The 23813-nt window shown below is 40.8% G+C and overlaps 1 protein-coding gene across 2 annotated transcripts in view; it reads right to left on the minus strand.

The window, feature by feature from the left end:
- epha4a (eph receptor A4a) overlaps positions 1-23205 on the minus strand; it is a 40247-nt gene extending 17042 nt beyond the window's left edge. For both annotated transcript variants that reach the window (XM_079612669.1, XM_079612668.1), the window contains exons 1-4: positions 22983-23205; positions 21821-21888; positions 18873-19536; positions 3115-3270 (exon numbers count right to left, since the gene is read on the minus strand). In XM_079612669.1, coding sequence (XP_079468795.1) covers positions 3115-3270; positions 18873-19536; positions 21821-21888; positions 22983-23082 — 988 coding nt within the window. In that variant the 5' untranslated portion in view covers positions 23083-23205. The remainder of the gene's footprint in view (positions 1-3114; positions 3271-18872; positions 19537-21820; positions 21889-22982) is intronic.
- Positions 23206-23813: the final 608 nt, after the last annotated feature.

The following is a 23813-nucleotide window of genomic DNA, read 5'->3' on the forward strand; positions in this document are numbered from 1 at the left end:
GTGGGTGGTCTCGCGTACCACACATTCAACATTAAACTCAAAGAAGTGAGTGAAGAGGACAAACATTCAAACAGGATGTGTCTCATTATCCCTCCTCGAGATCTCCCCATATGGCAAAAGCCATTTTCAAATATCTCCATATCCTCCAAATCAGTTAAACTCTTCAAACACATATCTGACACAGGTCTGGATTAGATTGAATTCCTCCTGGCTGAGCTTTAAGTGTAAATGGTCTTTAAACTCTGTTTAACCTGTATTAAGTATGTGGCTGCTGTACCCACCCGGCAGACTGGGGTGAACCGAGCGCGCTCCCACGGTGCCTCGGTGCCACACGCTCCGTGATTGACAGGAGCTGATTAAGTCGACTGGCTTCGCTGCATTTTAATACGATAAGGTGAGAGAGAGGCTCAGCTCGGCAAGCGTAATGGGGTCGTTTCTCTCGCGCCTCTTCGCTGTCTGTCTCCCCACTTTCTCGCATTTCGCTTTTTTCCCTCCCTTGCTACCTAGCGCCTTTTTATCTCGTTTTTTGAATGTGCCTTTTAGTGCATTGGCTGTTGAGTATGTGACGGCTGCTTCTGGGTGAACGACAGACGGTGATATGAAAGAGAGCTCCAATTAGAGAGAGGCTAGAGAAAGGAGATAGAAGCGAGAAAGACAATCTGATACGTAAAATGGACGCCCGATAGGTGCCAACCCCCCCCCCCCCCCCCCCCCCCACCAACCCCAACCTGCCGCCCCTGATCATTCAGATCTGGAAAACCTATTAAATCTGACACCATGAACACATCTGGCCTGGGTGCCTCTCTGCCCCTTTCCCAGAGATCTTTAATATATTTATCACGTACCGCTTTTCAGATCACCTCGGCCTAAGCGTGTGTCTACAAAAACCAGAGTGATTCGTATGTAAGAAAGAGTGTGTCATGAACGATTTGACGTGTGTTCGTTTTTTTTTACGATTAACCCTGTCGTCTTGGCTCAAAGCTGTGCCGCGTCAACTGTGCTGGTCTCTATTTAACAAACAGAACACAGTTATCAAGTCTATGACTCACCTCAGGGTCTGACACACATATCTATCTTTACTCATCATGACAGGGCCCCTCCCAACTTACTGCTACACACATTTTCAGTCTGTCACGAAACTTTTTGATAAGACAATGCAGGAATAAAAGATGCAAAATAACATCCGCTGCAATTAAACGTATAGCCTACTAATTTGTCACTGTCAAGCTCTTTTTTTTTTTTGTCCTTAACTTTGGTAAGCAGCCTTTAGGAAAACAGCTCCAATGGTGTGTGAAGTGAACAGCTGCAGTCTGATACAAGTCCAGGCGGTGCTGGTTCTCCAGAGTGATATGTGCTTCCTCAGTTCAAAAACCCTGACCTGGTCTAATGATTGCTCACGTCCAGGGCGGTTTGTTTACGTCTGTGTTTTTAGTCTCACACAGTCAGACTTTTGACTACAAGCATAATCTGGTTCATGTTACAGATTATTCTGACCAAGAACAGCACACTTAGACAGGAAGATACCATCTAAATGAAATGTAAAATGACCCTGTGACATTAAAATGTGGGTAATTATGAAAAGGAGTGTCTTTAAATCTTTTAAACTTCCTACTAGGTATTTCAAACTTACGGAAGAGGATTAGGGCCAAGTAATAATAAAAAAATAAAACCATCTCGAGATTAAAGTCATTATAATGCGAGATTAAACTCGTTAAATTTCGAGAAAAAAAGTTGAAATACAATCTTGAGAATAAACTAATTACATTTCGAGAATAAAGTCGTTGTGTTTCGAGAAAGAACTCGTAAAATTTTGAGAAAAAAGTCGAAATACAATCTTGAGAATAAACTCATTAAATATCCAGAATAAAGTCATTGTGTTTCAAGAAAAAAAATCATTACATTTCGAGAAAAAAGTCGAAATACAATCTTGTACACAAACGTGTGGAATTTCGACGAAGGAGACGCTTGAGAAGACGAATTTCCAGTACACTTGCGCTGGCCTAAATGCACTCTGGCATATGACAGCTATGGTAAATTAAACCCGTACAGCATTGCCATTAATGGCTGTATAGATGGTTACAGTCGTTACATTCTGTACACAACCAACAACGATACTAAATTAATAGCCAGTTACTTCATAAAAACAGTATAGAAGGGTGTCCCGAGAGGATCCGTGCCGACATGAGGACCGAAAATGGTATTCTGGCAGCAATGCAAAGGTTTTTACGAAGTAAACATGGAGACAGTTTTGCAATTTAACGAGTCTTATTCTCAAGATTGTATTTCAACTTTTTTCTCAAAAATGAACGAGTTTTTTCTCGAAACACAACGACTTTATTCTCGAAATGTCATGAGTTTATTCTCAAGATTGTATTTCGACTTTTTTTCTCGAAATTTAACGAGTTTAATCTCGCATTATAATGACTTTAATCTCGAGATGGTTTTATTTTTTTATTATTGCTTGGCCCTAATCCTCTTCCGTACAAACTAACTCAAAAAAAAAAAAAAAAAAATCTAAATTATTATGATTAAAAAAGTTATTTCATTAGTCCAACTGAAATTGGCTGATTTTTGTTAAGGCGGAACAACAGAACCAAATATTTCTCGGATTTGTCTGCCATCTAGAGACTACCATTCATAAATTTGGGGTTAGTATGATTTTTTTTTTAAATTTGGAAATAAAATAATATTTTTATTCAGCAAGAATGCCCTAAATTGATCAAAAGTGATATTAAAAATTATAGAAAAAATGACAGTAAATATGAAAATGTATAAAGTTACAAAATATTTCTATTTCAAATAAACGCTGTTTATTTCCATTACATTTTGCAATATATTAAATAATAAATGCTAATATATTAAAATAGAAAACAGTTATTTATAATTTGTGTAAGTCAGTTGTTTTCGCTGCATTTTTGTTCAAATAATGCATAAGAGTCAAAGAGACTTCCTTCAAAAACATTTAAAAATCTTACCAATCCCAAACTTTTGAAAAGTAGTGTAAATCGGACTACAATTGGCAATGAATGCAAGCCTGAAAGACAGAAGTGATGCACGATGTGTATATTAATCCATGGAGTCGGTGTGAACCCAAATCAAAGTAAATGCACTTACGTGTGCAAGGCATAGAGGCAGGGTCCGTCTCGGACCTGAAAAAACCTTTGTCACAGGCACAGGAAGTGGATCCCTCCCTCACAGAATAGCTGTGCAGGGGACACTTGAAGCAGCTGTCGTCTGTAGCCAGCGCTCTGTAGTAACCGATCTTGCAGGCTGCAAAGAGAAAGAAAGAGGGAGAAATTTGATACGTTAATGATCGTAAACTATTCAACATATCCTCCTATAGTATCTTATAATGTTGTGATAAAAAACGTAGTCTTTAACCTCCAGCAATCATAAAGACACTCTGCCTGTGTATGTTTATGTCAGGCCTGTGAAAGACATTGTAAGGGAGTGGAGTGGAATGTCTGAATGACAGACAGCAGTGCACGGCTTTATGACACTCTAATGAAGAGAGGAAGTGATACCAGAGGAATGCACTGTCATTAATCCTAACACCCAAGCCAAGCCCTCTCTCTCTCTCTCTCTCTCTCTCTCTCTCTCTCTCTCTCTCTCTCTCTCTCTCTCTCTCTCTCAGCATTTGTTCTCTAGCTCTATTTTGTCTTTCAATCTCTCTTTTCAAGTTTGTCCGCTTTCTTTTATTTCTCGTCCATTTTTGTCCTCCCTCCAGCTTTATTCTTTTCTTCCTTTGTTTGTTTGTCTTTCTACTTCCTTCTTTTTTTTCTTCTGTTGCTCCTAATATGCCACACACACACAAACACAGAATAATTTCCTATTTATGGTGACAGAGACAAAGGAATGCTTTGAGGTCTTTTATTGACTTTTTTTTCCCCTCTACAAAGCCATCGATACCCGCAGAAGTACAGATAGCATATGAACAAGAATAAAGCCGCACTACTTATGACATTTATCTAAGAGTTTATTGATCTGTAGATAGTGTGCAGATGTGTTTCCCTAAAAGGCCCTATCAATGTAAACGCTCTGTACAGAATATCACAAATCATAATATAATGCCTTTAGCGATAATCATACATGCTCTTAGCAAAGCATTATGGGAAAGAAACACAAGGCTTTTATATGGCAAATAGGACAAACAAGCTTTCGTGTGTCGAGAGGATGGGCATTAAAGGGCAGTCAGACTGGGCTTTGTGTGCCATTCACTCCCATGCATATGAATGCGAACAAATGTGAAGATTATTTGCCTTTCACTGGGTGAAAGTGAAAGTGTTGTGTTTGGTGAACTCTGACCTGCAAGTTGGCAATGCAAAAATATGTTAGACCAACAGGGGATATAAACATCAATGATTGGCCTCTTGGGAGAAAATCCAACATGGGTAAACTCATTTTGGTGGTTTTGGATCAATATGAATAACTTAAAACTTAAAATAAAAAATAAAATAAAATAAAAACCAGTACCAATATCATGCATCATACTGAGATGGAACGTGACATCATCCGGGTTCCTAAATGTATTTTTTATTTTTTATTATCTAGCGTGACTATCCTTTACAAGGCTCCTAACCAGCCACGTAGCCCCGGCCACAGTGAAATATATGTATAACTATAACTATAATTATAACTCCATATTAAGGGCCAGATTTACAAAACAGGGCAAATCAGCGTGAGAGCGCATTTCCATAATACTCTCAGTTCCATAAGCACTGATGAGATTGGAAAGTTCTCTGTGCGATCTACTGACGACGCGCAAATCAAAATGGGTTAAGACATGCTTTTTTGGGGCGTTAAATAATGGCACAAATACCAGTAAATACTGGTACAATTACAAAAAAAAAATAATACTCTCCTCCCATAAATTTTGCGTCTGAAAGGGAAACTCCTAAGTTAGGTCTGCACCGGCGCAAGCTGTTAGTAAATCTGGCGTGAACCCTAAACCCTGAACGTGAAAAACCAACTGATTGCTATGATATTGTTGCATCACATAGTCCGCTTCAAGTGAGGACAGACAAGTTATCTGCTTTTGATTGACAAGATGCAGGAGGTCAAGACCAACAGTACTTCAGACAAGTGTCCCTCATCACTCTCTGCCTCATTCTCTCTTATTTTCTCTCTTTGCTGGCCAATTTTTTTAATCTCACATAAGTGTCAGGAACCCCGGGGCTGCATTAGTGCTCGCCCTCGGGAATCACCACCTTCCACTCTCCTCCATTTCTTCGTTTCATCTCTACCTCCATCACAGACTACCCAGGGGCCAATCACTCGCAATCAGCCGCAACAGCAAGTTTGATCAGAGGAGAGAGTTAACGTACATCTTCTGAGAGGAGATTAACACAGTTTTGTCATCTTCTAAACAGGGTCCATAAAACAACAGTAGGGGGGTAAGGGATAGAAAGATAGGACGAGCTCAGGGAGAAGAGCTGTGGACCTGGGTCGCGACCTCCACTGGACTGAGGGCTTTGTTGCCGTGCGTTGGAGGGGAAGGATAGGAATTAGAGCTAGAGGCTTCATCTGATCAGCTTTGGTTCATCTTAACACCAGCCGGAGGACAGAGTTAATTGAAGAGGATTCTTGGGAAGCTTAACACCACGGTATGAGGTGTGATTGAGAGACCAGAAGACCTCGAGTGCAGGAGCTTCGGTCTTGTTTATAAGCGAATGCACTCATTGACTTGTAGCACTTTTCTCAAGCACTTAGGATATCTAACACCCTCCACCTGCTTAAGAGCCTGAGTGTTTTCTCAGTCCCAGACCCTTACAGAGGATGACCAGCTGTCCTCTCCCTTCCTAAGTCCTCCATAGATCCCTCATGAGACCCCTAACAGATCCTGGTTTCCATTCCACACACAACTCTTGTCCCCCCTACAGGTCTGACCTTTCCACTCTCTCCTCATGAAGCCTATGACCAATGGGCTGGACAATAGCAGGACAATCACAGTCTCATTGTCCACTCTGGTGGACGATTGAAGAGATGAGCTTACTGCCTTTGACATAATAGGGTCGTAATTACCAGCCCATGCCCTAATATTCAGGGTCAGCGCTCTCGTCCTACCGTCCACTGCAGGGACAATCTCTATCTCAATGAAGACACCATCTCAGACTGAATGCTTTCTATAGGCTTTAGACCTTAAAACAGTCACCTGTTGTCTTCCATAGAAATACAAAACGCAGGGTGGAGTTGAGGACAAAAGCGGATAGGGCATTGTGTTGGGAAGTGAATGAATTATGGAATTCTGCAAGGTATGTGTGGCGGTTTATGAGTATTGAAAGATGTTCAAAACGAGACAAAATACTTCAATTAGATGCATGTAATCCGAGGACGTTCGGTTAGACACGTAAAGAGGTCTGATACTTGTGTAAATAGAGACATTTGTGGTTTCTATTCAGATGATCGCAAATAAATAAATAGTGGACAAAGAGGTAAAACGGCAGGAAAAATAAATAGAAATGTGAGGAGAAGTGGAAAGAAAAAAAAGAGAGGGGGACAGGAAAATGAGAGTGAATGGAGCTTCAGCACTGGGTGGTCTTCCGAGTGTGTGTGTCCTCTCGGAAATTCAAAACTGACTTAACTCTGCCAGGTTATATTTCTAACACAAGTGAAGTGTGACTCTCTACGTCTCTATCTCTCTCCGTTTCTGCCCCTTTTTTTCTGCACCACATCATGCACCTCGGAGTGATTAAAAAAATTATCAAATAAAAAGTCATATCAATAATAAAAACAACAAAGTTACGCAAAAAAAAAAATCATAGTAGTTTACGTGTAAGTCGTGAAGGTTTTTGTACATTTTGAAACATTCCCATAATCAAATATGTTGATGGAAATATGTGGATGGATTCATAAACAGCTTTACAAGTTGGGAAATGTGACTGAGAAATTGATTATAAATTGAGCACATTGGACAATTTTGGCTGTTACTCCGGAGAGAGAGAGAGAGAGAGAGAGAGAGAGAGAGAGAGAGAGAGAGAGAGAGAGAGAGAGAGAGAGAGAGAGAGAGAGAGAGAGAGAGAGAGAGAGAGAGAGAGAGAGAGAGAGAGAGAGAGAGAGAGAGAGAGAGAGAGAGAGAGAGACTTGCCGAAGGCAGAGAAAGTGAAGTCAAGACCTGAGCTAATGGCTAACATATTTATGACACTTTTATGATGCTGGCTTATCTCCGAAGCCGCTGCTCAGAAGGATCAACAGCGGCTAATCCACATCGCATACGCACACACGCACGCACGCACACACACACACACACACACACACACACACACACACATGCGCGCACACACACACGCACACACACACACACACACACACTCAATCACATTATCTCATGAGTTACCAGGTTCAAGAGTCCTTTTATGACGTTTATCTAGTTCATGGTCTTTAATGCAGTTCCTTGCCCCTTTTGTCATTTAACAGCCTTGTTATGTTATTTGCAATATAAATATACACACACACATACTGCCTGTTAAATATATAGTTAAATAATATCTATATTATCTTCTATATAGTATTTACACACTTATCTGTCATTACTATATGTTTACTAAATTCTATTCAAGCATTGCCACCACCAGTCACTACTCAGTTTACCACTGGTTTATACCTGACCAAAATTCCCTAAGTGATCCTTTTTTTTTTTTTACTTTTCAAACACTGCTTTCACTCTTATCTGAGGCTACATCTGAATGTACAGAAAAAGAAATACAGCAAAAACCAGACATGAAAAAGAGAGATGATTATAATCTCTGCCCTCCAGCTCGAACACACCAATTCTCTCATTGATCGGTTCCCACCTTCATCTGTTTATTAATTACATCTGCAGTGACTGATGCGTTGATCCACTCACTGCATGCAAGCATTCCTCATCGCTGTACTGTGCGTGAGCAAGATGATGCTGTGATTGATGTGGCTCTAAACCCTGAGAAGCTTGTTTGTCAGCGAGGGGCCAAGCTGCGTCAAACTCTACTGGCTTTAATCTATATATATTCGCCTAGGTTTTATTTATCGCTCTTCTGTCTGCCTCTGCTTCTTCGTACCCTTCTCCTGCCCTCTCTCGCTCTCTGATCCCCCCTGAACCTGTCAAAAGTTTCCTGAAACTTTTCTAAAGACAGTCCCAAGGTCTTACCAAAGTAAGGTACAGTGGTACAGCTAGAGGCGAATGCACACAAAGGACGTGTGTTAACCTTTATGTGCGAGAGCTCCGCTCTGAGGTAAATTATTACGTGGCCATCTGCTGTACAGAAGTGTGTGTGTGTTGCTGTATTTTATATAAGGAGCTACGTAACGCGTTGAAGGAAAAGGAAGAAGGGGGCAAAGCAGTATAGACAACAACTCCAGGGTAGGTCTTTCTGAATCATATCAAGATCCCAGCTAGAGGTTCAGATCTGATAGACAGGAACTCCACCTACACTACACACACACACACACACACACACACACACACACACACAGCATTTCAGGAAGTTCTTTATGAAGGGTTGGCTCAGGCAGGTGACAAGAAAACACTCTTTTCTCCTCTCAGTCTGCTGTGGGGGCAGGGACGGTGCAGCAGCAGGGATATGGAGGTGAAGTCTCTCTGAAATGCAGCTCATTGTCTTGTCTACTGTCCTCTGAGGGCAGCGGGCAGCTGAGAGAGGCAGGGGGCCAAACATCTCACATTCCAAACAATTCCTGCATAGCAAACAAGGAGGAGCTGCCTTGCAATGTGTGTGTATGCGGAGGGGAGGTTCACCCAAAAGATGCAAATTCAATCAATATTATGCACTCTCATGTGGCTAAAAACATGTAGGGTTAGATATCTACAAAACAAGGAGTTATAGTCAAATAAGAATGTGCAATTTTGAACTTTCAGAAGTGTGATTTGCGAACTGGTGGAAACCAAAAAATGTGTGTCCGTTTTTTACATTTTTGATTTTTTACAGTGATGGTATCAGATACTACTGTGAAATTCATGTACCACTGTATTTACATGGTAATAATAATAATAATAATTTATTACATTTATACAGTGCTTGTCTGCATACTCAAATATATCTACATATGAAAGGGGGAATATCCTCAACCACCAACAACATGCAGCATCCACCTGGATGATGCGACAGCAGCCATACTGTGCCAGAATGCCCACCACACACCAGCTTATTGGTGGAGAGAGAGTGATGAAGTTAATCAGTATATATGAGGATGATTAGGAGGCAATGATGGACACCGGCCAATGGACAAATTTGGCCAGGATGCTGGGGGTAAACCCCTACTCTTTTTCAAAGGACATCCTGGGATTTTTAATGACCAGAGAGAGTCAGGACCTCGATTGAACGTTTCATCAGAAGGATGGTGCTCTTTGATGGTATAGTGTCCCCATTACTTTACTGGGGCGTTAGGACCCAGACAGACCACAGGGTGAGCCTTACTGGCCTTACTAACACCTCTTCCAGCAGCAACTTAGTTTTCCCAGGAGGTCTGCCGTCCATGTACTGACCAGGCTTAACCCTGCTTAGCTTCAATGGGCAACTAGTCTTGGGCTACAGGGTGATATGGCTGCTACATGGTACTCAGTGGTACTTCCACAAATACCACCATGGAGCTAATATCCTAATATCCTTTTGTCCACTATCAGCATCAAATAAATATTGATGTTCTCCTCGAAGGTTCTCTAACTTACACTGTCTCACTCCCTTGTTCTAACTTCATCGATTTCTCTTTTTTCTCTCTTGTCTTTTTCCACTACTCACTCATGGTCATAATTGCCTCGCTCCATAGAGCGCAGAATCATTGTCCCCTCATTGCAAAGCCAACATTTTTCCCCTCATTGCAAATGCTCTGGCCTGCGATTGCTTTTCTGGCACCCCATAAACCACCCCTCTCAGCCCTGTCTGTCTCTTTCAACACATCTCACAGGCAGGATTACTCTTACAATCATTAGCAAATAGCACTCGCTTCAAGCAGGCTTGGCAGTGGGCTCTCTCTGGACCGCTATATTAAATTCTGCAGAGGGGTCGGGGCGGTGTATTCGACATGAACCCTGGCTAAGTGGTGCTCTCTTGAAGAGCTGATGCTTCTGAGAACAGGTCGTGTCCCGTCCACTTGTTTTGTTCAGCGGCCAGACCGCAGAGACTGCAAAGGGGCTACTCAGGGCTGGGCTGCAGCCAGTAGCAGCGGGACATGCTTTGACAGCTCATGGTGAAAAAAAGGAGATTCTCCAAGACAAACGCCTTAAGAAATGTGCATTTCAAAACCAGAAGATGAGCTACGGCTTATTGGTTTGCACACTGAGCTGTGATGCTCATGTGGTCAATTTAAATCACCTCCTGTTTTCTCAAATAAAATTCAAAATTTGTCAACTTAAAACCTGCATAAGTTCATGTCATCATATAATGCTCAAGGTCTTTAAGTTTCAGCATCGGATTTCCAGATAGAACCGACGCTAAAGTTGCCCCGTGAGGACCACGGTGAACACAGAAAAAATGAAGGTAAGGTCTGTTCGGTGCTGGTAGATGCCAGGGAGGGTCGTGGCCTCTGGGTAGAGATATTGCGCACGAGAGAGAGAGAGAGAGATAGAGAATGAGAGGGAAAAGGAGAGATAGAGAAAGGCCCTTATTGATTCTAGGAGCTTTTCACATGCTAATGTTCTCGCTGTCGGCTTCGGTCCCCCACCTCCTCTTAGCCAAGGGCCTTCAAAGGGAGGCTGCCACACAAAGACAGGGAGAATGCACTGTGCTGCCCGCTTAGTGCGCAATCTATGCCTTAAAAAACACCAAGAACAGCTCATGACATAGAGAACATTGCACTGGAGAAACAGGCAGACTCTTTAAATCTCAAATGGAACGGATAAAATCTAACAGTTTGATTACATGCATCAAATCAGAGCCAAAGAAAGCAGTAACAACTTACAGTGAAAATAAGCAACATTAAGACTAGATTTTTTTTTCCCTCTCAAGTGATCCAAAATTCAACACAGCGCAAGAATTCCTTAGACATACTGAATGCACATGCAAAGGGTTATGGGTTGTGGTTACTATGAATGTGCGGCCACAAGCTCGTGCCTCAGAGCAGAGGTGTGTGCCGATGAGGTGGTGAGCGAGCAGAAAGAGTTTCTGGATTCTCGGATTAATGTCCAGCAAGGGATATTAAAGGGTAAATGTGTCAACACCACGGCAACGATGAGTGAATTACACTTCGCAACAGTCTCTTTTTCAAATTACAGCTTTGCTTTTGGTCACGTGTGTTAGTTTTTGAAGGTTGAGTAGTGCAAATATAATCAAGAGAAATGCATGTGTGGTTGGATTGCAAAAGTCTGTGTACACACACACAGAAATGCGCTGGGAGTCTGTTAAGGGAAACATACTTTTTAAGGGTTTTTTAAGTAAGCCACATGTGTTATAGGAGGCACGCAACATTGTAATGCTGTTAAGGGTCATTTACAGGCCAGGAGGAGTGTGTTCTACTTATAAAATGCATAAGTTTGGTTCCTTACTAACTATCGATTTAAACGATACATCTCTAAAGAACTTCTCAGATTACAGCATTCTTTCTAGTAAACACTTGGAAAAATAAGTAGTTAGCTATACAACAAGCTACTAACAAAAAGTAACTAACAACACTGAAGCTATTAAAGAGATAAATGTGTAAATATCTAAAATTATATTATAAGATTTATTAGAAAATATTTGTACAATAATAAATTCATCTATGTATAAATCTCAATTAGGATGACTTAATTACTAAATTTAAAAAATACTTAGTATATAAAATATTTAGCAAAAAACTGAAGTAAAATGCCATACAGGTACAGTACTTATAATTAAGCTTTTTGGTTTGTGTATTTGAAACTAGCTTTAGTTTGCAATTCAATGTGTATGCAATTCAAAAATTTACCTTAGTAGCTTAGCACACTTTTGCTACTTTTTACTCCTCAAGGACACCAACTCATTCTCTCATTTCACAGTTACTTTTTGGTAACAAAACTGCTAAGCAACAATGTGTAGCTACATTACAATGCTTCTAAGGATCCCATTCCTATGTTTCGAAATTCCTTGATGAGATTTACGTCTACCGAAGTGCTTCAGCAAACGCTCTTCATCTTCCCCTCCCGCCTTTCTGTGTCTTTCTCTCAGCGCTAACAAAGACATAAAGTCACAACTAATTGCGTTCAGTGACAAACCGAGTGGCTTTTTCCACAGCAGCTGGTCTGAGAGAGACCAATCCACTCTAACGAAAACCCCAGGAATGGAATAAACCCTCAAGTCTAATGGCAAGCATTAGATCCAGCCATGCTTCAGCCCCTCCAAATAATTACTAGTATTAATGTGCATTGTGAAGTCGCCGCTGTGACCCCTCTGGGCTAATCACTAGTGTTGCCTTGCATTGTGGAAACAGGTCTGCCAACCCCCAAAATAATCCCATTACTAAGTCTGTCCTTTCTCCAGCTCCCGTTCTTGTAGACACGCTCTCAGCTAATTGACATCTGTTAACTGACGTCCTATCTAGAAGTGCCGAGAGTGAGTTTTGCGAAGAGCACTTCAGTCAGGAATCCCTGAGTATGCTGCCGAGTATGCATGTTTGTGCAATGGAGAGTTCAAAAAGTGCTTTTGTGTGCGTCTATGAATAACATTTCTTTCATTCACGTTTGCATATTTACCTAAGTGAGAAAACACTGAGCCACTTCAGTTGTCATTCACACTGCAGAAAAAAAGTTTTGTCATTTTGTTCAAACTACTAGCACTAAGATTAATTTGTGACATCAATCATTATGAATCAAACCATTCATATTAGGCCTTCATAAACACTTCATTAGTAGAAAAGAACAACAGCATTCATGGGCTCCATCTGGTGCATTTGTACAGAGAAAATTTTGGCAGCGTCCGAATCAAAGCCGAAGACAAAAGACACACAGCAGCCATGCTGACTGTAAAGTTAACCGTGCCCCTCTAGCATAAAACAGGTCAGCCGTTTCAACATCTCTTTCAGAAGAAAATGATGGCTCGGGCCTTCCTGCCTTTGACCTATGACCTTTCTCTGGAAGGAAGCCAACTTAAGGGCTCCATGTTTGAAGCGGGAAAAGAAAGGAGCAAGGCACTAACTGATGGGGAGGATCGCATAAAGTAGCTGGGTTGGACGCTCAAGTCCGCCGTTGATGGACATCTTGTCAAAAGAACACAAACTCTTTGGCATGAAGCATGTGTGGAGAGCAGCGGCTAAATGGATGCTGGGTTAATCAGGAAGAATGGGAGGACAGACCCTCAAGCAGTGAGTCAATAAGGCTCATCCACTCAAAAAGATAAACGCTGGCATGTGGATGCTGAGACAGTGCTGTCCACACCGCTGTTCCTGTGACGCTAAAGGAGATCTGCGCTCAGCTCTTCTGATCTAAGGGATCCAGACCGCCGGCAATAAATGTGTTCCAGACGGCGTAATTAAAATATAATTAAACACAAGAGAGATGAGACTAGCGCTATCAGAATTTCTCAAAAGGGAAAGCGAGCTAGTTCACATTAGCAAAAATTTGCTTAGCATGTAGTTTCAACAGACTTTCTTGGGAAATTATGTGAATTTATCAAGGACGCTGGATAGTTTCTACAGTACTTAATCTGGTTATTTCAGGCATTTTGCCTTACAAAAAAAGTACAGTGATGGTATCATACTATGGTACTTTGATATATACCATGGTACTAAACGGTACCATGAATAGGGGCATTTCTTGGAGACAGCCGGATCTCCTGGAAAACACAGACAAATTACAAGGTATTTTAAAGAGTACTTTGGTATCGCCATGTCATTTTGAGTATTTCTTCATAATCTTTTTCATGTCAGATAACAGATTAGCATGGGTGCAAACAGTTTGACCATTAGCAAAACAAGGTTAGCAGGTAGTTTCAACAACTCCTCCTGAGAAATATAAATTTATTAATGATGTTATATACTAAAATTAAGTAGAAAATATCCTATTAGAAATTATTGTGATTGCACAAAGGCACAGACATTACATCAGTAGGTAATAGGCTACAGTATTATAGTTTGAATGCAGTGATCATTTGAACGAACAGTAAAAAAGGGCATTTGTCACCTATAAACTTGCATTAGCATAGAAGCTAACAGTTCAGTAGGAGGGGGACTGTCACCTCCATCCCTCACCCTTCCCACCAGTTCTGTCCTTCAGGCCGTTTTCCGCCCCCGGTGCATCCATCACAACATGACAACTGAAGGGCTGCGAGCTGTCAGGGGAGCTTCCGTATGGGAGCACCGGATGATGATAGACAGGAAGAGGTCAAGGAGAACAACACACACATGAGCAAGCAATTGCACACATAGAGACAGCGGGAGAGACGCAGACAGACCAGAGTGTCTGAACTCGAAACACGAACGTCAGACTCCGCCGATTCAAAAGATCTGGAATTAATCAAGCGAATCATATTATCCAAATGATTTCAAACATATGCAGCATGCTGCCATGATCACAGAACGAAGAGGATGGACCCAACCTTCGCTCGATCTCGCTGAAAGGACGAGCCGCCCATTGTCTTTGAGAGACAAGTTTGCTGGCTTTGCATTTCACGGACGAAATATGCAAATGGTGTATTTGTCTGATATCAAAGGACACCTCTCTCCATCTCTCTTTCCTGGGACAGCTGACAGTCCATTCAGGGGCCGATGGAGGGGCTCATAGGGGAGAACTGAGGAGGATCGTGACAGGAATCAACATATGTGCTTGCCATCAAAAGCAAAAAGGAAGTGATGAATATTCATACGTAGGAGCATTTTGGCAGGCGGCGGCTATTGTTTAACAAAGAAAAGAGCAAAAACGACTCACAGCTGAGGATGATGAGTCTCATACACCTGCTCATAATTATGACAGCGAAGAGATACACATGCAAGCTTTTTCTAATTAGGCACACACAGCCGCATACAGGTGCTAAGGTGCAAAGTTTACACAGGGAAAAAAAGCTGCGTCTCAACAATAACACATGACAAAACCGGATCAATACCTCTTCTCAAGTACGCCAATTTGCTTAATGTGTGATTAAAGCTAAAATGTACTTTTGCATGGAGAAGTCGATACAAACGGCGTTCTCTTGAGGGTCTATCTCAGCTCACATACATAAATAATGTCTTGTCAAGCATCGTTTTCCTTCCAGTTACACAAACTGCTGTCTGTTCTGATTCAAAGAGCAGTGTTTCAAATTATCACACCTTCCCATCATGCTCTAGTTTTCAAACCCTTTATCCTTTCTAATTACTTAAATATGCGTGAGCTGTTTTACATTAGCACCCATTAAAAAAAGAATGCGGTGGCACAAAGGTTGAGTGATGTATCAGATGGTACTTTGATATATTCTATGGTACTTGCATGGTACATTTAAAATACCATGGTATCACTGACAAAAAAGAACCATGGCACTAATATAATTAATATAATATAATATAATCACAACAAACTACCGAACAGTACCATGGAACTACCATGTTTTTTTTTTGGACATTTATATAACCTCCTACTGTTGTGGTACTATGGTACCAAGATGGTATCATGGCTTTGGGATATACCATGGTGCTAAAATCCATGTACTATGGTACTTCCAAGAATTCTATGGTAGTACTATGCTACATGTCTACAATCCCATGGTATTTTTTTATACTTTTTTTGTAAATGTTGTAGAAGTACCATAGTACTATCATGTTTTTTGTAAAATGCACTATAGTAATACCATATTATCTTTTGAAATAGTTTTAATTTGTACTATTTAAATAGTATGGTGCATTAATTTCTGTACCATGGTCTGTACCATGGTACTACCATGCTTGTTTGGACATGTTTCAAGGTAACAGTACCAGTACTTCTTTTCTAAAAGACACTATCATGGGGGTACATTTTTTAAAAATACTGTAGCACATTTTTTGAAGATGCATATTAGTCAAAAGAGCTGAAAACTCACTAATGTTGGTTTACATCGCCGTGCTGTTTCACTAAACTATGTGTACGTTTACAGTGTAGTGAAACGCTGAGAGTGGGCTGTCATTCTTCATTGCAGCCTAGCATCTCAGCGGGCTTTTACACGTCTCCAGCTCGCCGGACGCCCACTAACAAGCAGAGATTTCCTCTCTGTCCTCACCTCCTACTCAACACAGCAGATGAGCAGTGAGAAAACAGCAAACTCTTAAAAAGAAGAAAAGACACCAAATCCTCTGGCCAAGTCTCCGCTCCATTCACCAACCGAACGACGGCTGTTTTGTGGCCGTCTCTCGCTCCTCTGTTCTTGGACCTGTCCATCTAGGCTGCAGCTGTCAAAATTTTGACGTCTTAATCAATCTCGGCCATGACCCCCGTCTCTTGGGGAGGAGAGGAGGATAAAGCCAGGGGTCACCCCTGACCCTGTCTAGTATTCCTCCCCTCTCACCCCCATCCCCGATCACGACATCCCAACAATTGGGGAGAGGTTCCCATTGAGGCCTTCTAGGGTACAGGGCTTGTATCCCTTATCCTCAATGGGCTTTTTTCACAAGGTTCTTGGGACGCCCCATTGAGAAAGTTCTCGCCCTCGCCTAAGCCCTCACATTGAAGGTGAACCTCTGCATCCCTCCCCTGGCCTGGGCTGCACACACAGACTTATTAAACAGACAGTGACTCGCATCTGCATGCTGGGATAGAAAGCCACCTTTTGAACCCGCTTCAATGAGGAAACAACTGCCCGTTGCCATGCTGAAGACAGCGTGTGATGGCTTAATCAGACATTGATGACAGACTCATGCTTAAATAACACAGATATAAAGAAGATGGTCTAAGGATATGTAAAGAAGGCACTTGGAGTATTGGAGTATTGGCTACTAAATTCTAAATATGAATTGTGATTTGTTTTTATTGGTCACTTTTTGCATTGGCCAATATCAAAAACTGCTTAGAAAATCTTTCCTTTTTTAACAACAAATATAGTTTATGCAGCACCATTGCTCAACAATAAGAATTGTTGTTGTTGTTGTTTTTGTTGTTGTTGTTGTTTTTTTGGGGGGGGCTTTTTTTGTTGGTCCATAGTTAACACTGCAGTTTTTTTATATATATATATATATATATATATATATATATATATATATATATATATATATATATATATATATATATATATTTTTTTTTTTTTTTTTTTGCATTAAGTGCCAAGTTTTCTTTACGTAGTTTCTTAGTTATGCTTTCAAAATGGTCAAGTCATTTTTGCAAATTCAACCTCTATGTTTGCCAGCTACTAACGTTTTTGATGACAATCAGATCAGCAGAACGTGCAACAACAATAGAGAATACAGTAAGTCACAGAAAACCAAACATAGTTTGCAATGTGTAAAAATTTATGTATAAGATCGATGACTGTTACATTGGTGACTCAGCACTGGCTGCAGCACTAACCCTAACCCTAACTCTAACTGTCCTGAAAGAGCAAGTGATGGTTTTATTCAACTGACCTGACTAGCAGGCCATCCTTACACTTCAGCCCTGTGCAAACAAGTGGCCAAAATTATCCTCTACAGCTTTTAGGACTTTTTTTGTGTTTTAGTGTGTGTTTTTTTACATGCGAGTTGTGAAATGAAATCTAAAAACTTTTGCAGACGCCAAACAACAGAAATATCAAAACCACTCTCTTCCAAATATCTCAGAGTAATGAAATCATCAACGCAAGCCCTGAAGTGATTTAAAAGTAAAACGTTCCACCAAATGTCTGTGTAGAAACCCCGTTCTGCTCTTGGTAAATTACAGCCTTTTTCCTTCATTTCAACATATCTGAACGGCAAAAGAGAGCAGAGGGAGAGAGACGGAAAGCTAAGGAGCGAGTGGGGAACCCGGCCACTGCCAGCGAGCTCTGCTAATAAAAGAGTGGCCAAGAAAAACGGCCAGATCCCTGAGAATGGCCTTTCCCAGTGTACCCCTTCAACCACCCACACAAGCACATCCACTGAGAGAGAGATCGCCCGCGGTGAATGCCGACCGCCCCCCTTTGAGCCCGCAAAAGCCCTAAATTACAGCCCGTATTTGTCATGCAATTAGCCCGCTGAGATAGCGCTCATAAATAAAGGCCGTTAGACTGGCCAGTCGGCCGTTTATCACCCCGCTCAAGCGATGACCCTCTCCTGGACCAGACGGAAAAGAAAGAAAGGGCGTGCTCAAACTGTCTACATGTCCTCTGGCTCTTCCTTTTTGCTTGCACTGACCTCAGCATTACCCCAAACAGTATATCATGGCTTTTTCAGTGCCGTATGGCCTGACTACGGACACTGGGAATCAAAGCCAGCATGGAGAAAGAGAAACGGTCCTCTGGTGACAGAAGCAATCTATCTGATCCTCTCCTTTTCTTCTTTTATCTGTTTTGCTCTTTCAGTGTTTTGCCAATCGCATCTTTTTTCTTTAATGTGAATTGAAAAACACAGCACATGCTCTTGAGAGATAGCAAACGAGAACGAGAGTGAAAAGGGTATAGAGCATTCGCCCATGATCTAATTAAGCGGATTCTGCACATAAACCACACGGCTGTTGCTCCAACAAAATAATTAGCGCCAACGTTTCTCATGCGCAAATCCACTGGGAGGTGTTTTGATATCAAACAGGGCGATTCATAATCATAACCAGACCTCTCGAATAACAACACTTAATCCACAGTGATCTGCCGAGCACCCAGCTGTCTACATCTGAGTAAACTCTCACATCCCTGAGAGGGGAAAAGTGCATCCGGGTCAGCCTCACTTATAATGATCTCATCTTAAATTATGGAATATATTGCTGCTGGCCGATCAGGGTGTTTTTTTTACTTTCCATGTGGGAGGTGCATAAATCTCGTCATAACAGAACCTGGTGAAACGCTCTGTTGGAAAAACTCGAGCGAGGGAGTTATCCGAGCTCTTACCTTGGCATGTTCCTCCGTGTTCCTCATAGCCAGGGTTACACAAACAGTTTCCAATAGGCACCAGCCATTCTCCATCTGCTCCGCAGTACATTTTAGGGACCTCTCGTTCCTCTGAATTGTCCACACAAGATCCGCGTACCTCCACTAGTGATGAGGTGTCCGCACCGGTGGTGGTGTCTGGAAACTGGGCCAGGTTGCGTACAGTGAGGGGGCATTTCTTATAGAAGATCCGTACGGATACCAGGGCGATGCAGGCCCCCACGTCCTGGAAGGCCAAGTAGAAGCCCTTCCGTGTCAAAATTCCTACATCCCGCACTTCCGTGTTCAGCTTCATGATGCGGTCTCCTATGTCCACCTGCGTGAAGCTCTCATCGGCCGCGATGGTGTCGATTTTGATGAACTGGTTCTCTCGGATGTACCGCTCTTTGTCATTGTTGGACTCGTAGTAGTAGAGGTTAAAGGTCTCCTTGCAAGTTCCCATGACTCCTGGCAGGCTGTTGCAGTCACGCAGGGTGAATTTGATCTCGATGTAGACGCGCTGAGCTCCACCACGGGGGATCCAGTCTGTTCGGAGCCAGTTGTTCTGGTTGGGTTCCATTACGTTGCATACCTGGTACGTCCTGATTGGTATATTCTTCTCATCCATGATGCTCACCTCTTCCCACTGTGAGAGAGACGGAGGGAAAGACAGAGAGGTAAGTAGGCCTATAGAGATTCTGCTAGGGAGACTTTTTTCACAGCAGGTGCACACAATTCCAGACCCAGAGCTGGAGATTTTCCTCAGACCAACAGCTGCAATGATGCAATGATTTCATTGATTACGATATGATAATGAGAATTTAAATCACACATCTGCCAGATTCTGTGCACTGATTTGTGAATAGTAAGGCTGGTTTACCCAAAAATGAAAATTCTGCCATAATTTACTCAAACCTGTATGACTTTCTTTTTATTGCAAAAAGCAGATGAATTCTGAAGAATATTTCAACTGTTGTTGTCCATACAAGGAAAGTCAATTGGGTCCAAAACATCACTGGAACCCCACAGAATATTCACAGCGTGGATAAAAAAACTAAACAAAAATCTCCCAAATATGTCTTTTTGCGTTCCTCATTAGAAAATTCATACAGGTTTAGGAACAACATGAGGGTGAGTAAATGATGGCAGAATTTTCATTTTTTGGGGAACCATCCCTTTAAGACAAGCGGTTTTAATACTCAAAACTTACACTTCTTTGCAAACAAACTCCTTGGCCATACAAAGATGTTATTGGAGATTGTTAAATAATTAACATAATTGAGGTAATAGGATTCTTCGAAGCATTGTGAAGCTCCATTTCTGTGTATCAGAACTGAAAGTGCCGTTTAAGCCTTTCAAGGGCTTCAAAAACAGTTGTTTTTTGGGAGATAGATATGGCGATACTACAAATGATTGATTGCTGTGAATTTCTTAAAACTAAGGGGAAAGTATGGTTTTCAATAAAAATACAGTATTATGAAAAACCCTTGCACATCTACCAAACAAATGCAGTACCCAGCAACATTTACAAGAATGCCCTAACTTCCTGGTCACCATTAATCCCATATTAAGCCATTGTAATACCATGGGGCCTAGAGTTTGATGCTTCCTGCTGGTGAGAGTTTCAAATGAGATGTATGCAATGAAGGAGAGTTTTGAAAAGGCCTGTCACGATCTATGACGCTGTCTTTTCTTCTCGCTTTTTTACTCTTTGTAAGTCGTATGTGTAGAAATCCCAGCTGTCACACCGATAAAGCTGTACATTCGGCCCGTTTGCATGAGGGAGGGGGTTCTGTCGGGACCCTGTCAATCAAACGGGTGGATGAGATAAAGCAGAAGAGGGTGGGGGGGGAACCACATATCCTCAAATGCCAAGTTCACTATTAAACCTGAAACCAACCAAAGTGGGTACGGAGAGAAAAAGGAAGACTATTGTGGTGTAATCAATCAATCAAACAAATCGCAGATAAATAACTTCACTTATACTTGAGTAGATTGATTTCAATATTTCAATAAAAACATTTTAAAAATGAGTACATGTTTTTGTTAATGTAATGTATTATTTTATGCAGTTTTAGTGTTTTTAAAAAAGGTATGTTGTACTAATTAAATCATAACACTAACAATAATAATGTGTAAATATAATGTGCTTAAACTAATAAATGCAGTTGCTGACTGCATAATAATTATAATTAAGTATGAATATTAATGTAAAGTGTGGCCAAAATAATTATATATTTTTTAAATAAATGTAAAAATTTGAAAAATGTATAAACTAAATATTTAAATCTCGGCATGTTAACCATCAGCACATACGTAGCCTTCAATACATTTCAATTATCTTATTTGTACTCATTTTAATAAATCAAAAAGTCTAGCTTTATTGTACATGCAACATATAGTGCACCAAGAAATTTTAAGTTTTAAGATGCCAGCTCATAAATGATGTAAAGAAATGAACATTATAATTACAAAGCATAAAATTTCTAGATGAATTATCCTGAGCACAAGCACTTAAACTCAAGTCGTTTCTCAGTCTGTATGAAACATCAAATTATAAGAACAAAGCCATTTCATCTGTCAGGATTTATAATTATGGATGTTTGTGTAGATCTCATTAGTCTTCTGTGCTTCATCTATCCACTAATGCAGAAAATACCGATTGTGTGATGCATCTTAAGCCGTTTTCCGTCCATTTTTGGTGTGCTTTTAGCATAGCATGAGGCCTTATAGTTAAACCTTCTTTTTGTATGTACAGTGTGGAGAAGCAATTCCGCTGTGCTCCAAAAATGTTCTTTAAATTCTCTAGTCTGCTTTTCATGTGCACATATAGTTTCCAGAACGATCAGCACCTTCAAGAGTTGTCAATAGAATCTTTTCAACACAAATACAAAAGTAAAAGCAACACTGTCTGTCCTCTGTAGACTCACCCCTCCTTCCGTCGGACTCGCAACCCATTTCAGTTCTCCTTGCACAGTTCTCGAGTCCAGCAGCGTCACTGCGGAAAGACAAAATGCTGTGAGTCACTGAAGATGGATCATCAACCTCCTTATGACTTGACCAAACTGTCTCTTAAGTCACAACTTCTTTCTTTTGCTACCCTTTTGTTCCCAACTGCACAGTTATTACTCTCTCCATTTCCTCAAAGTACACTGATTTATGCTTATTAAGGAAATGTATTGGATATGGTTAAATAACACATAAATTTGGCCAAAATAAGTATTTTATAAAGTTTAATTGTGGCATGATTAAGTATTTTTTTAATCAGTGTTCAAATCTGGCTATTGTCCAAACAAAATCCAGTCCTTTGAGAGAAGAACATAATCAGTGAATGTGCAAGGAATATATAAAAGGTTTATGTTTACAACAAGTATATTTTCTTTCTTTTTTTTTTCTACAGGTTTCAGAATTTGTCTATTTGTGTGTAGCCTATAGCCTTTGCACACCAAAACAAAGCCCTAGCATACCCTAAATTAAAAGCATACAGTGTAATGAGATATTTATGCGAGTTTAACAGAGGCTACAGTCTAAATTATACTGAAATGCTTTAATCATTGGTCTCGTGCGTGTCTCTGTTGGTTAGATGAACGAATTTCGTACATTTCGATTCTGAAAAAAACTCCAAATAAATAAGAATAATAAAGGAGTCGTGCAAGTTTCCATCAAATTATTCGAATACGCTCGCCTAAATTTCTATTCTGGTCATCCAAGCACATTTCTTGAAATAAAAATAAATAAATAAATAAATAAATAAGATAAAAATTGTTTCAAAAAAAATAGAAGCCAGAGTGTTTCCTCCATATAGAGTCCGAGTTTAAACTTCGTTTGATGAAATAAACAGCGCAGTCTTCCATGGGATCTGCGGATTTGGGAACCACAGGCACTTGGAGATCCCCAAAGGGACTTTCGGAGAAAAATTATATAAATCCTTTTCGCTGACGGGATAAAGTCTCGAAATAAAAAATACAAATAAAAAATAAACGTCAGTCGTAGTAGCAGTGTGCCACTCTATACCGTCCCGAGTCGTAACCCAAACAACAACAAAAAAATTACTCTTGGAGAGATTTTCCTTTGGTTTTGGTAAATCCTTACCTTCATTAGGAGGGTAGACCCGTGCGGTTAATGTGAAAGTCGGTATCCAGATTATTAGCGCAAAAGTCGCTGTGAACACAAGCGCAGCCATTGGTGTCATTTCGTGTGCGTCTCCTCCGCTCCGCGTGCGGACCGAAGTTGCGTCTGTCCCGGTGGAATTAGCGTTTGAGAGTGATGCACAGAGCGCTGCTGAACACCGCCGAGGGGCGGATCTTTACTGCCTGACGTGCCTGTCACAGCGAGACACAAAAAGTCAACATTCTGTCCATTCGGGGAAATAGCCAGCCCATTTCCCAGGTATGTGATAATTGGAGAATTGGAGAAGTATAAGAAGTCTTTCTTATTTTAATATTTTGCGTATTAACAACTAAGCTCGCGCGTGTGAGAGAGAAAATGCAGTGTGCGCGTGAAAGAGAACGCGAGAGAAAGAAAGAGAGATGCTGTTGTTAAATCTCTTCTTTACATATAGAAATTGGTCCATAATATATGGGAAATGTCCTGATCATGATTATTATATCTGTGTACGTCATGCAAAAGACTGTATGGAGCGCGCAAGTCATTAAAGTTAAGTTTACCAGCTCTAATGTGGGAAGAGCAAGTGCGCCGTCTAGTGTTTGCAATGTATTCCTCAAATCAACAACACTCAGACAAAAGCGAGTTTCGAAACTTGCTAGTTCGTGTCTATAAATACTTTCATAGCATTACTAAAAGGCAATGTATTCAGGGGAAACATAATTAATATTATGAATGAAATTAAAACAATCCTAAAACTATCAGTGGGAAGAATAGATTGTTCAAAACGTAAACCAGACCATTTAAACTGCGATTTTG

The sequence above is a fragment of the Phoxinus phoxinus genome (assembly GCF_949152265.1).
Source record: "Phoxinus phoxinus genome assembly, chromosome: 5".
Taxonomy (NCBI): domain Eukaryota; kingdom Metazoa; phylum Chordata; class Actinopteri; order Cypriniformes; family Leuciscidae; genus Phoxinus; species Phoxinus phoxinus.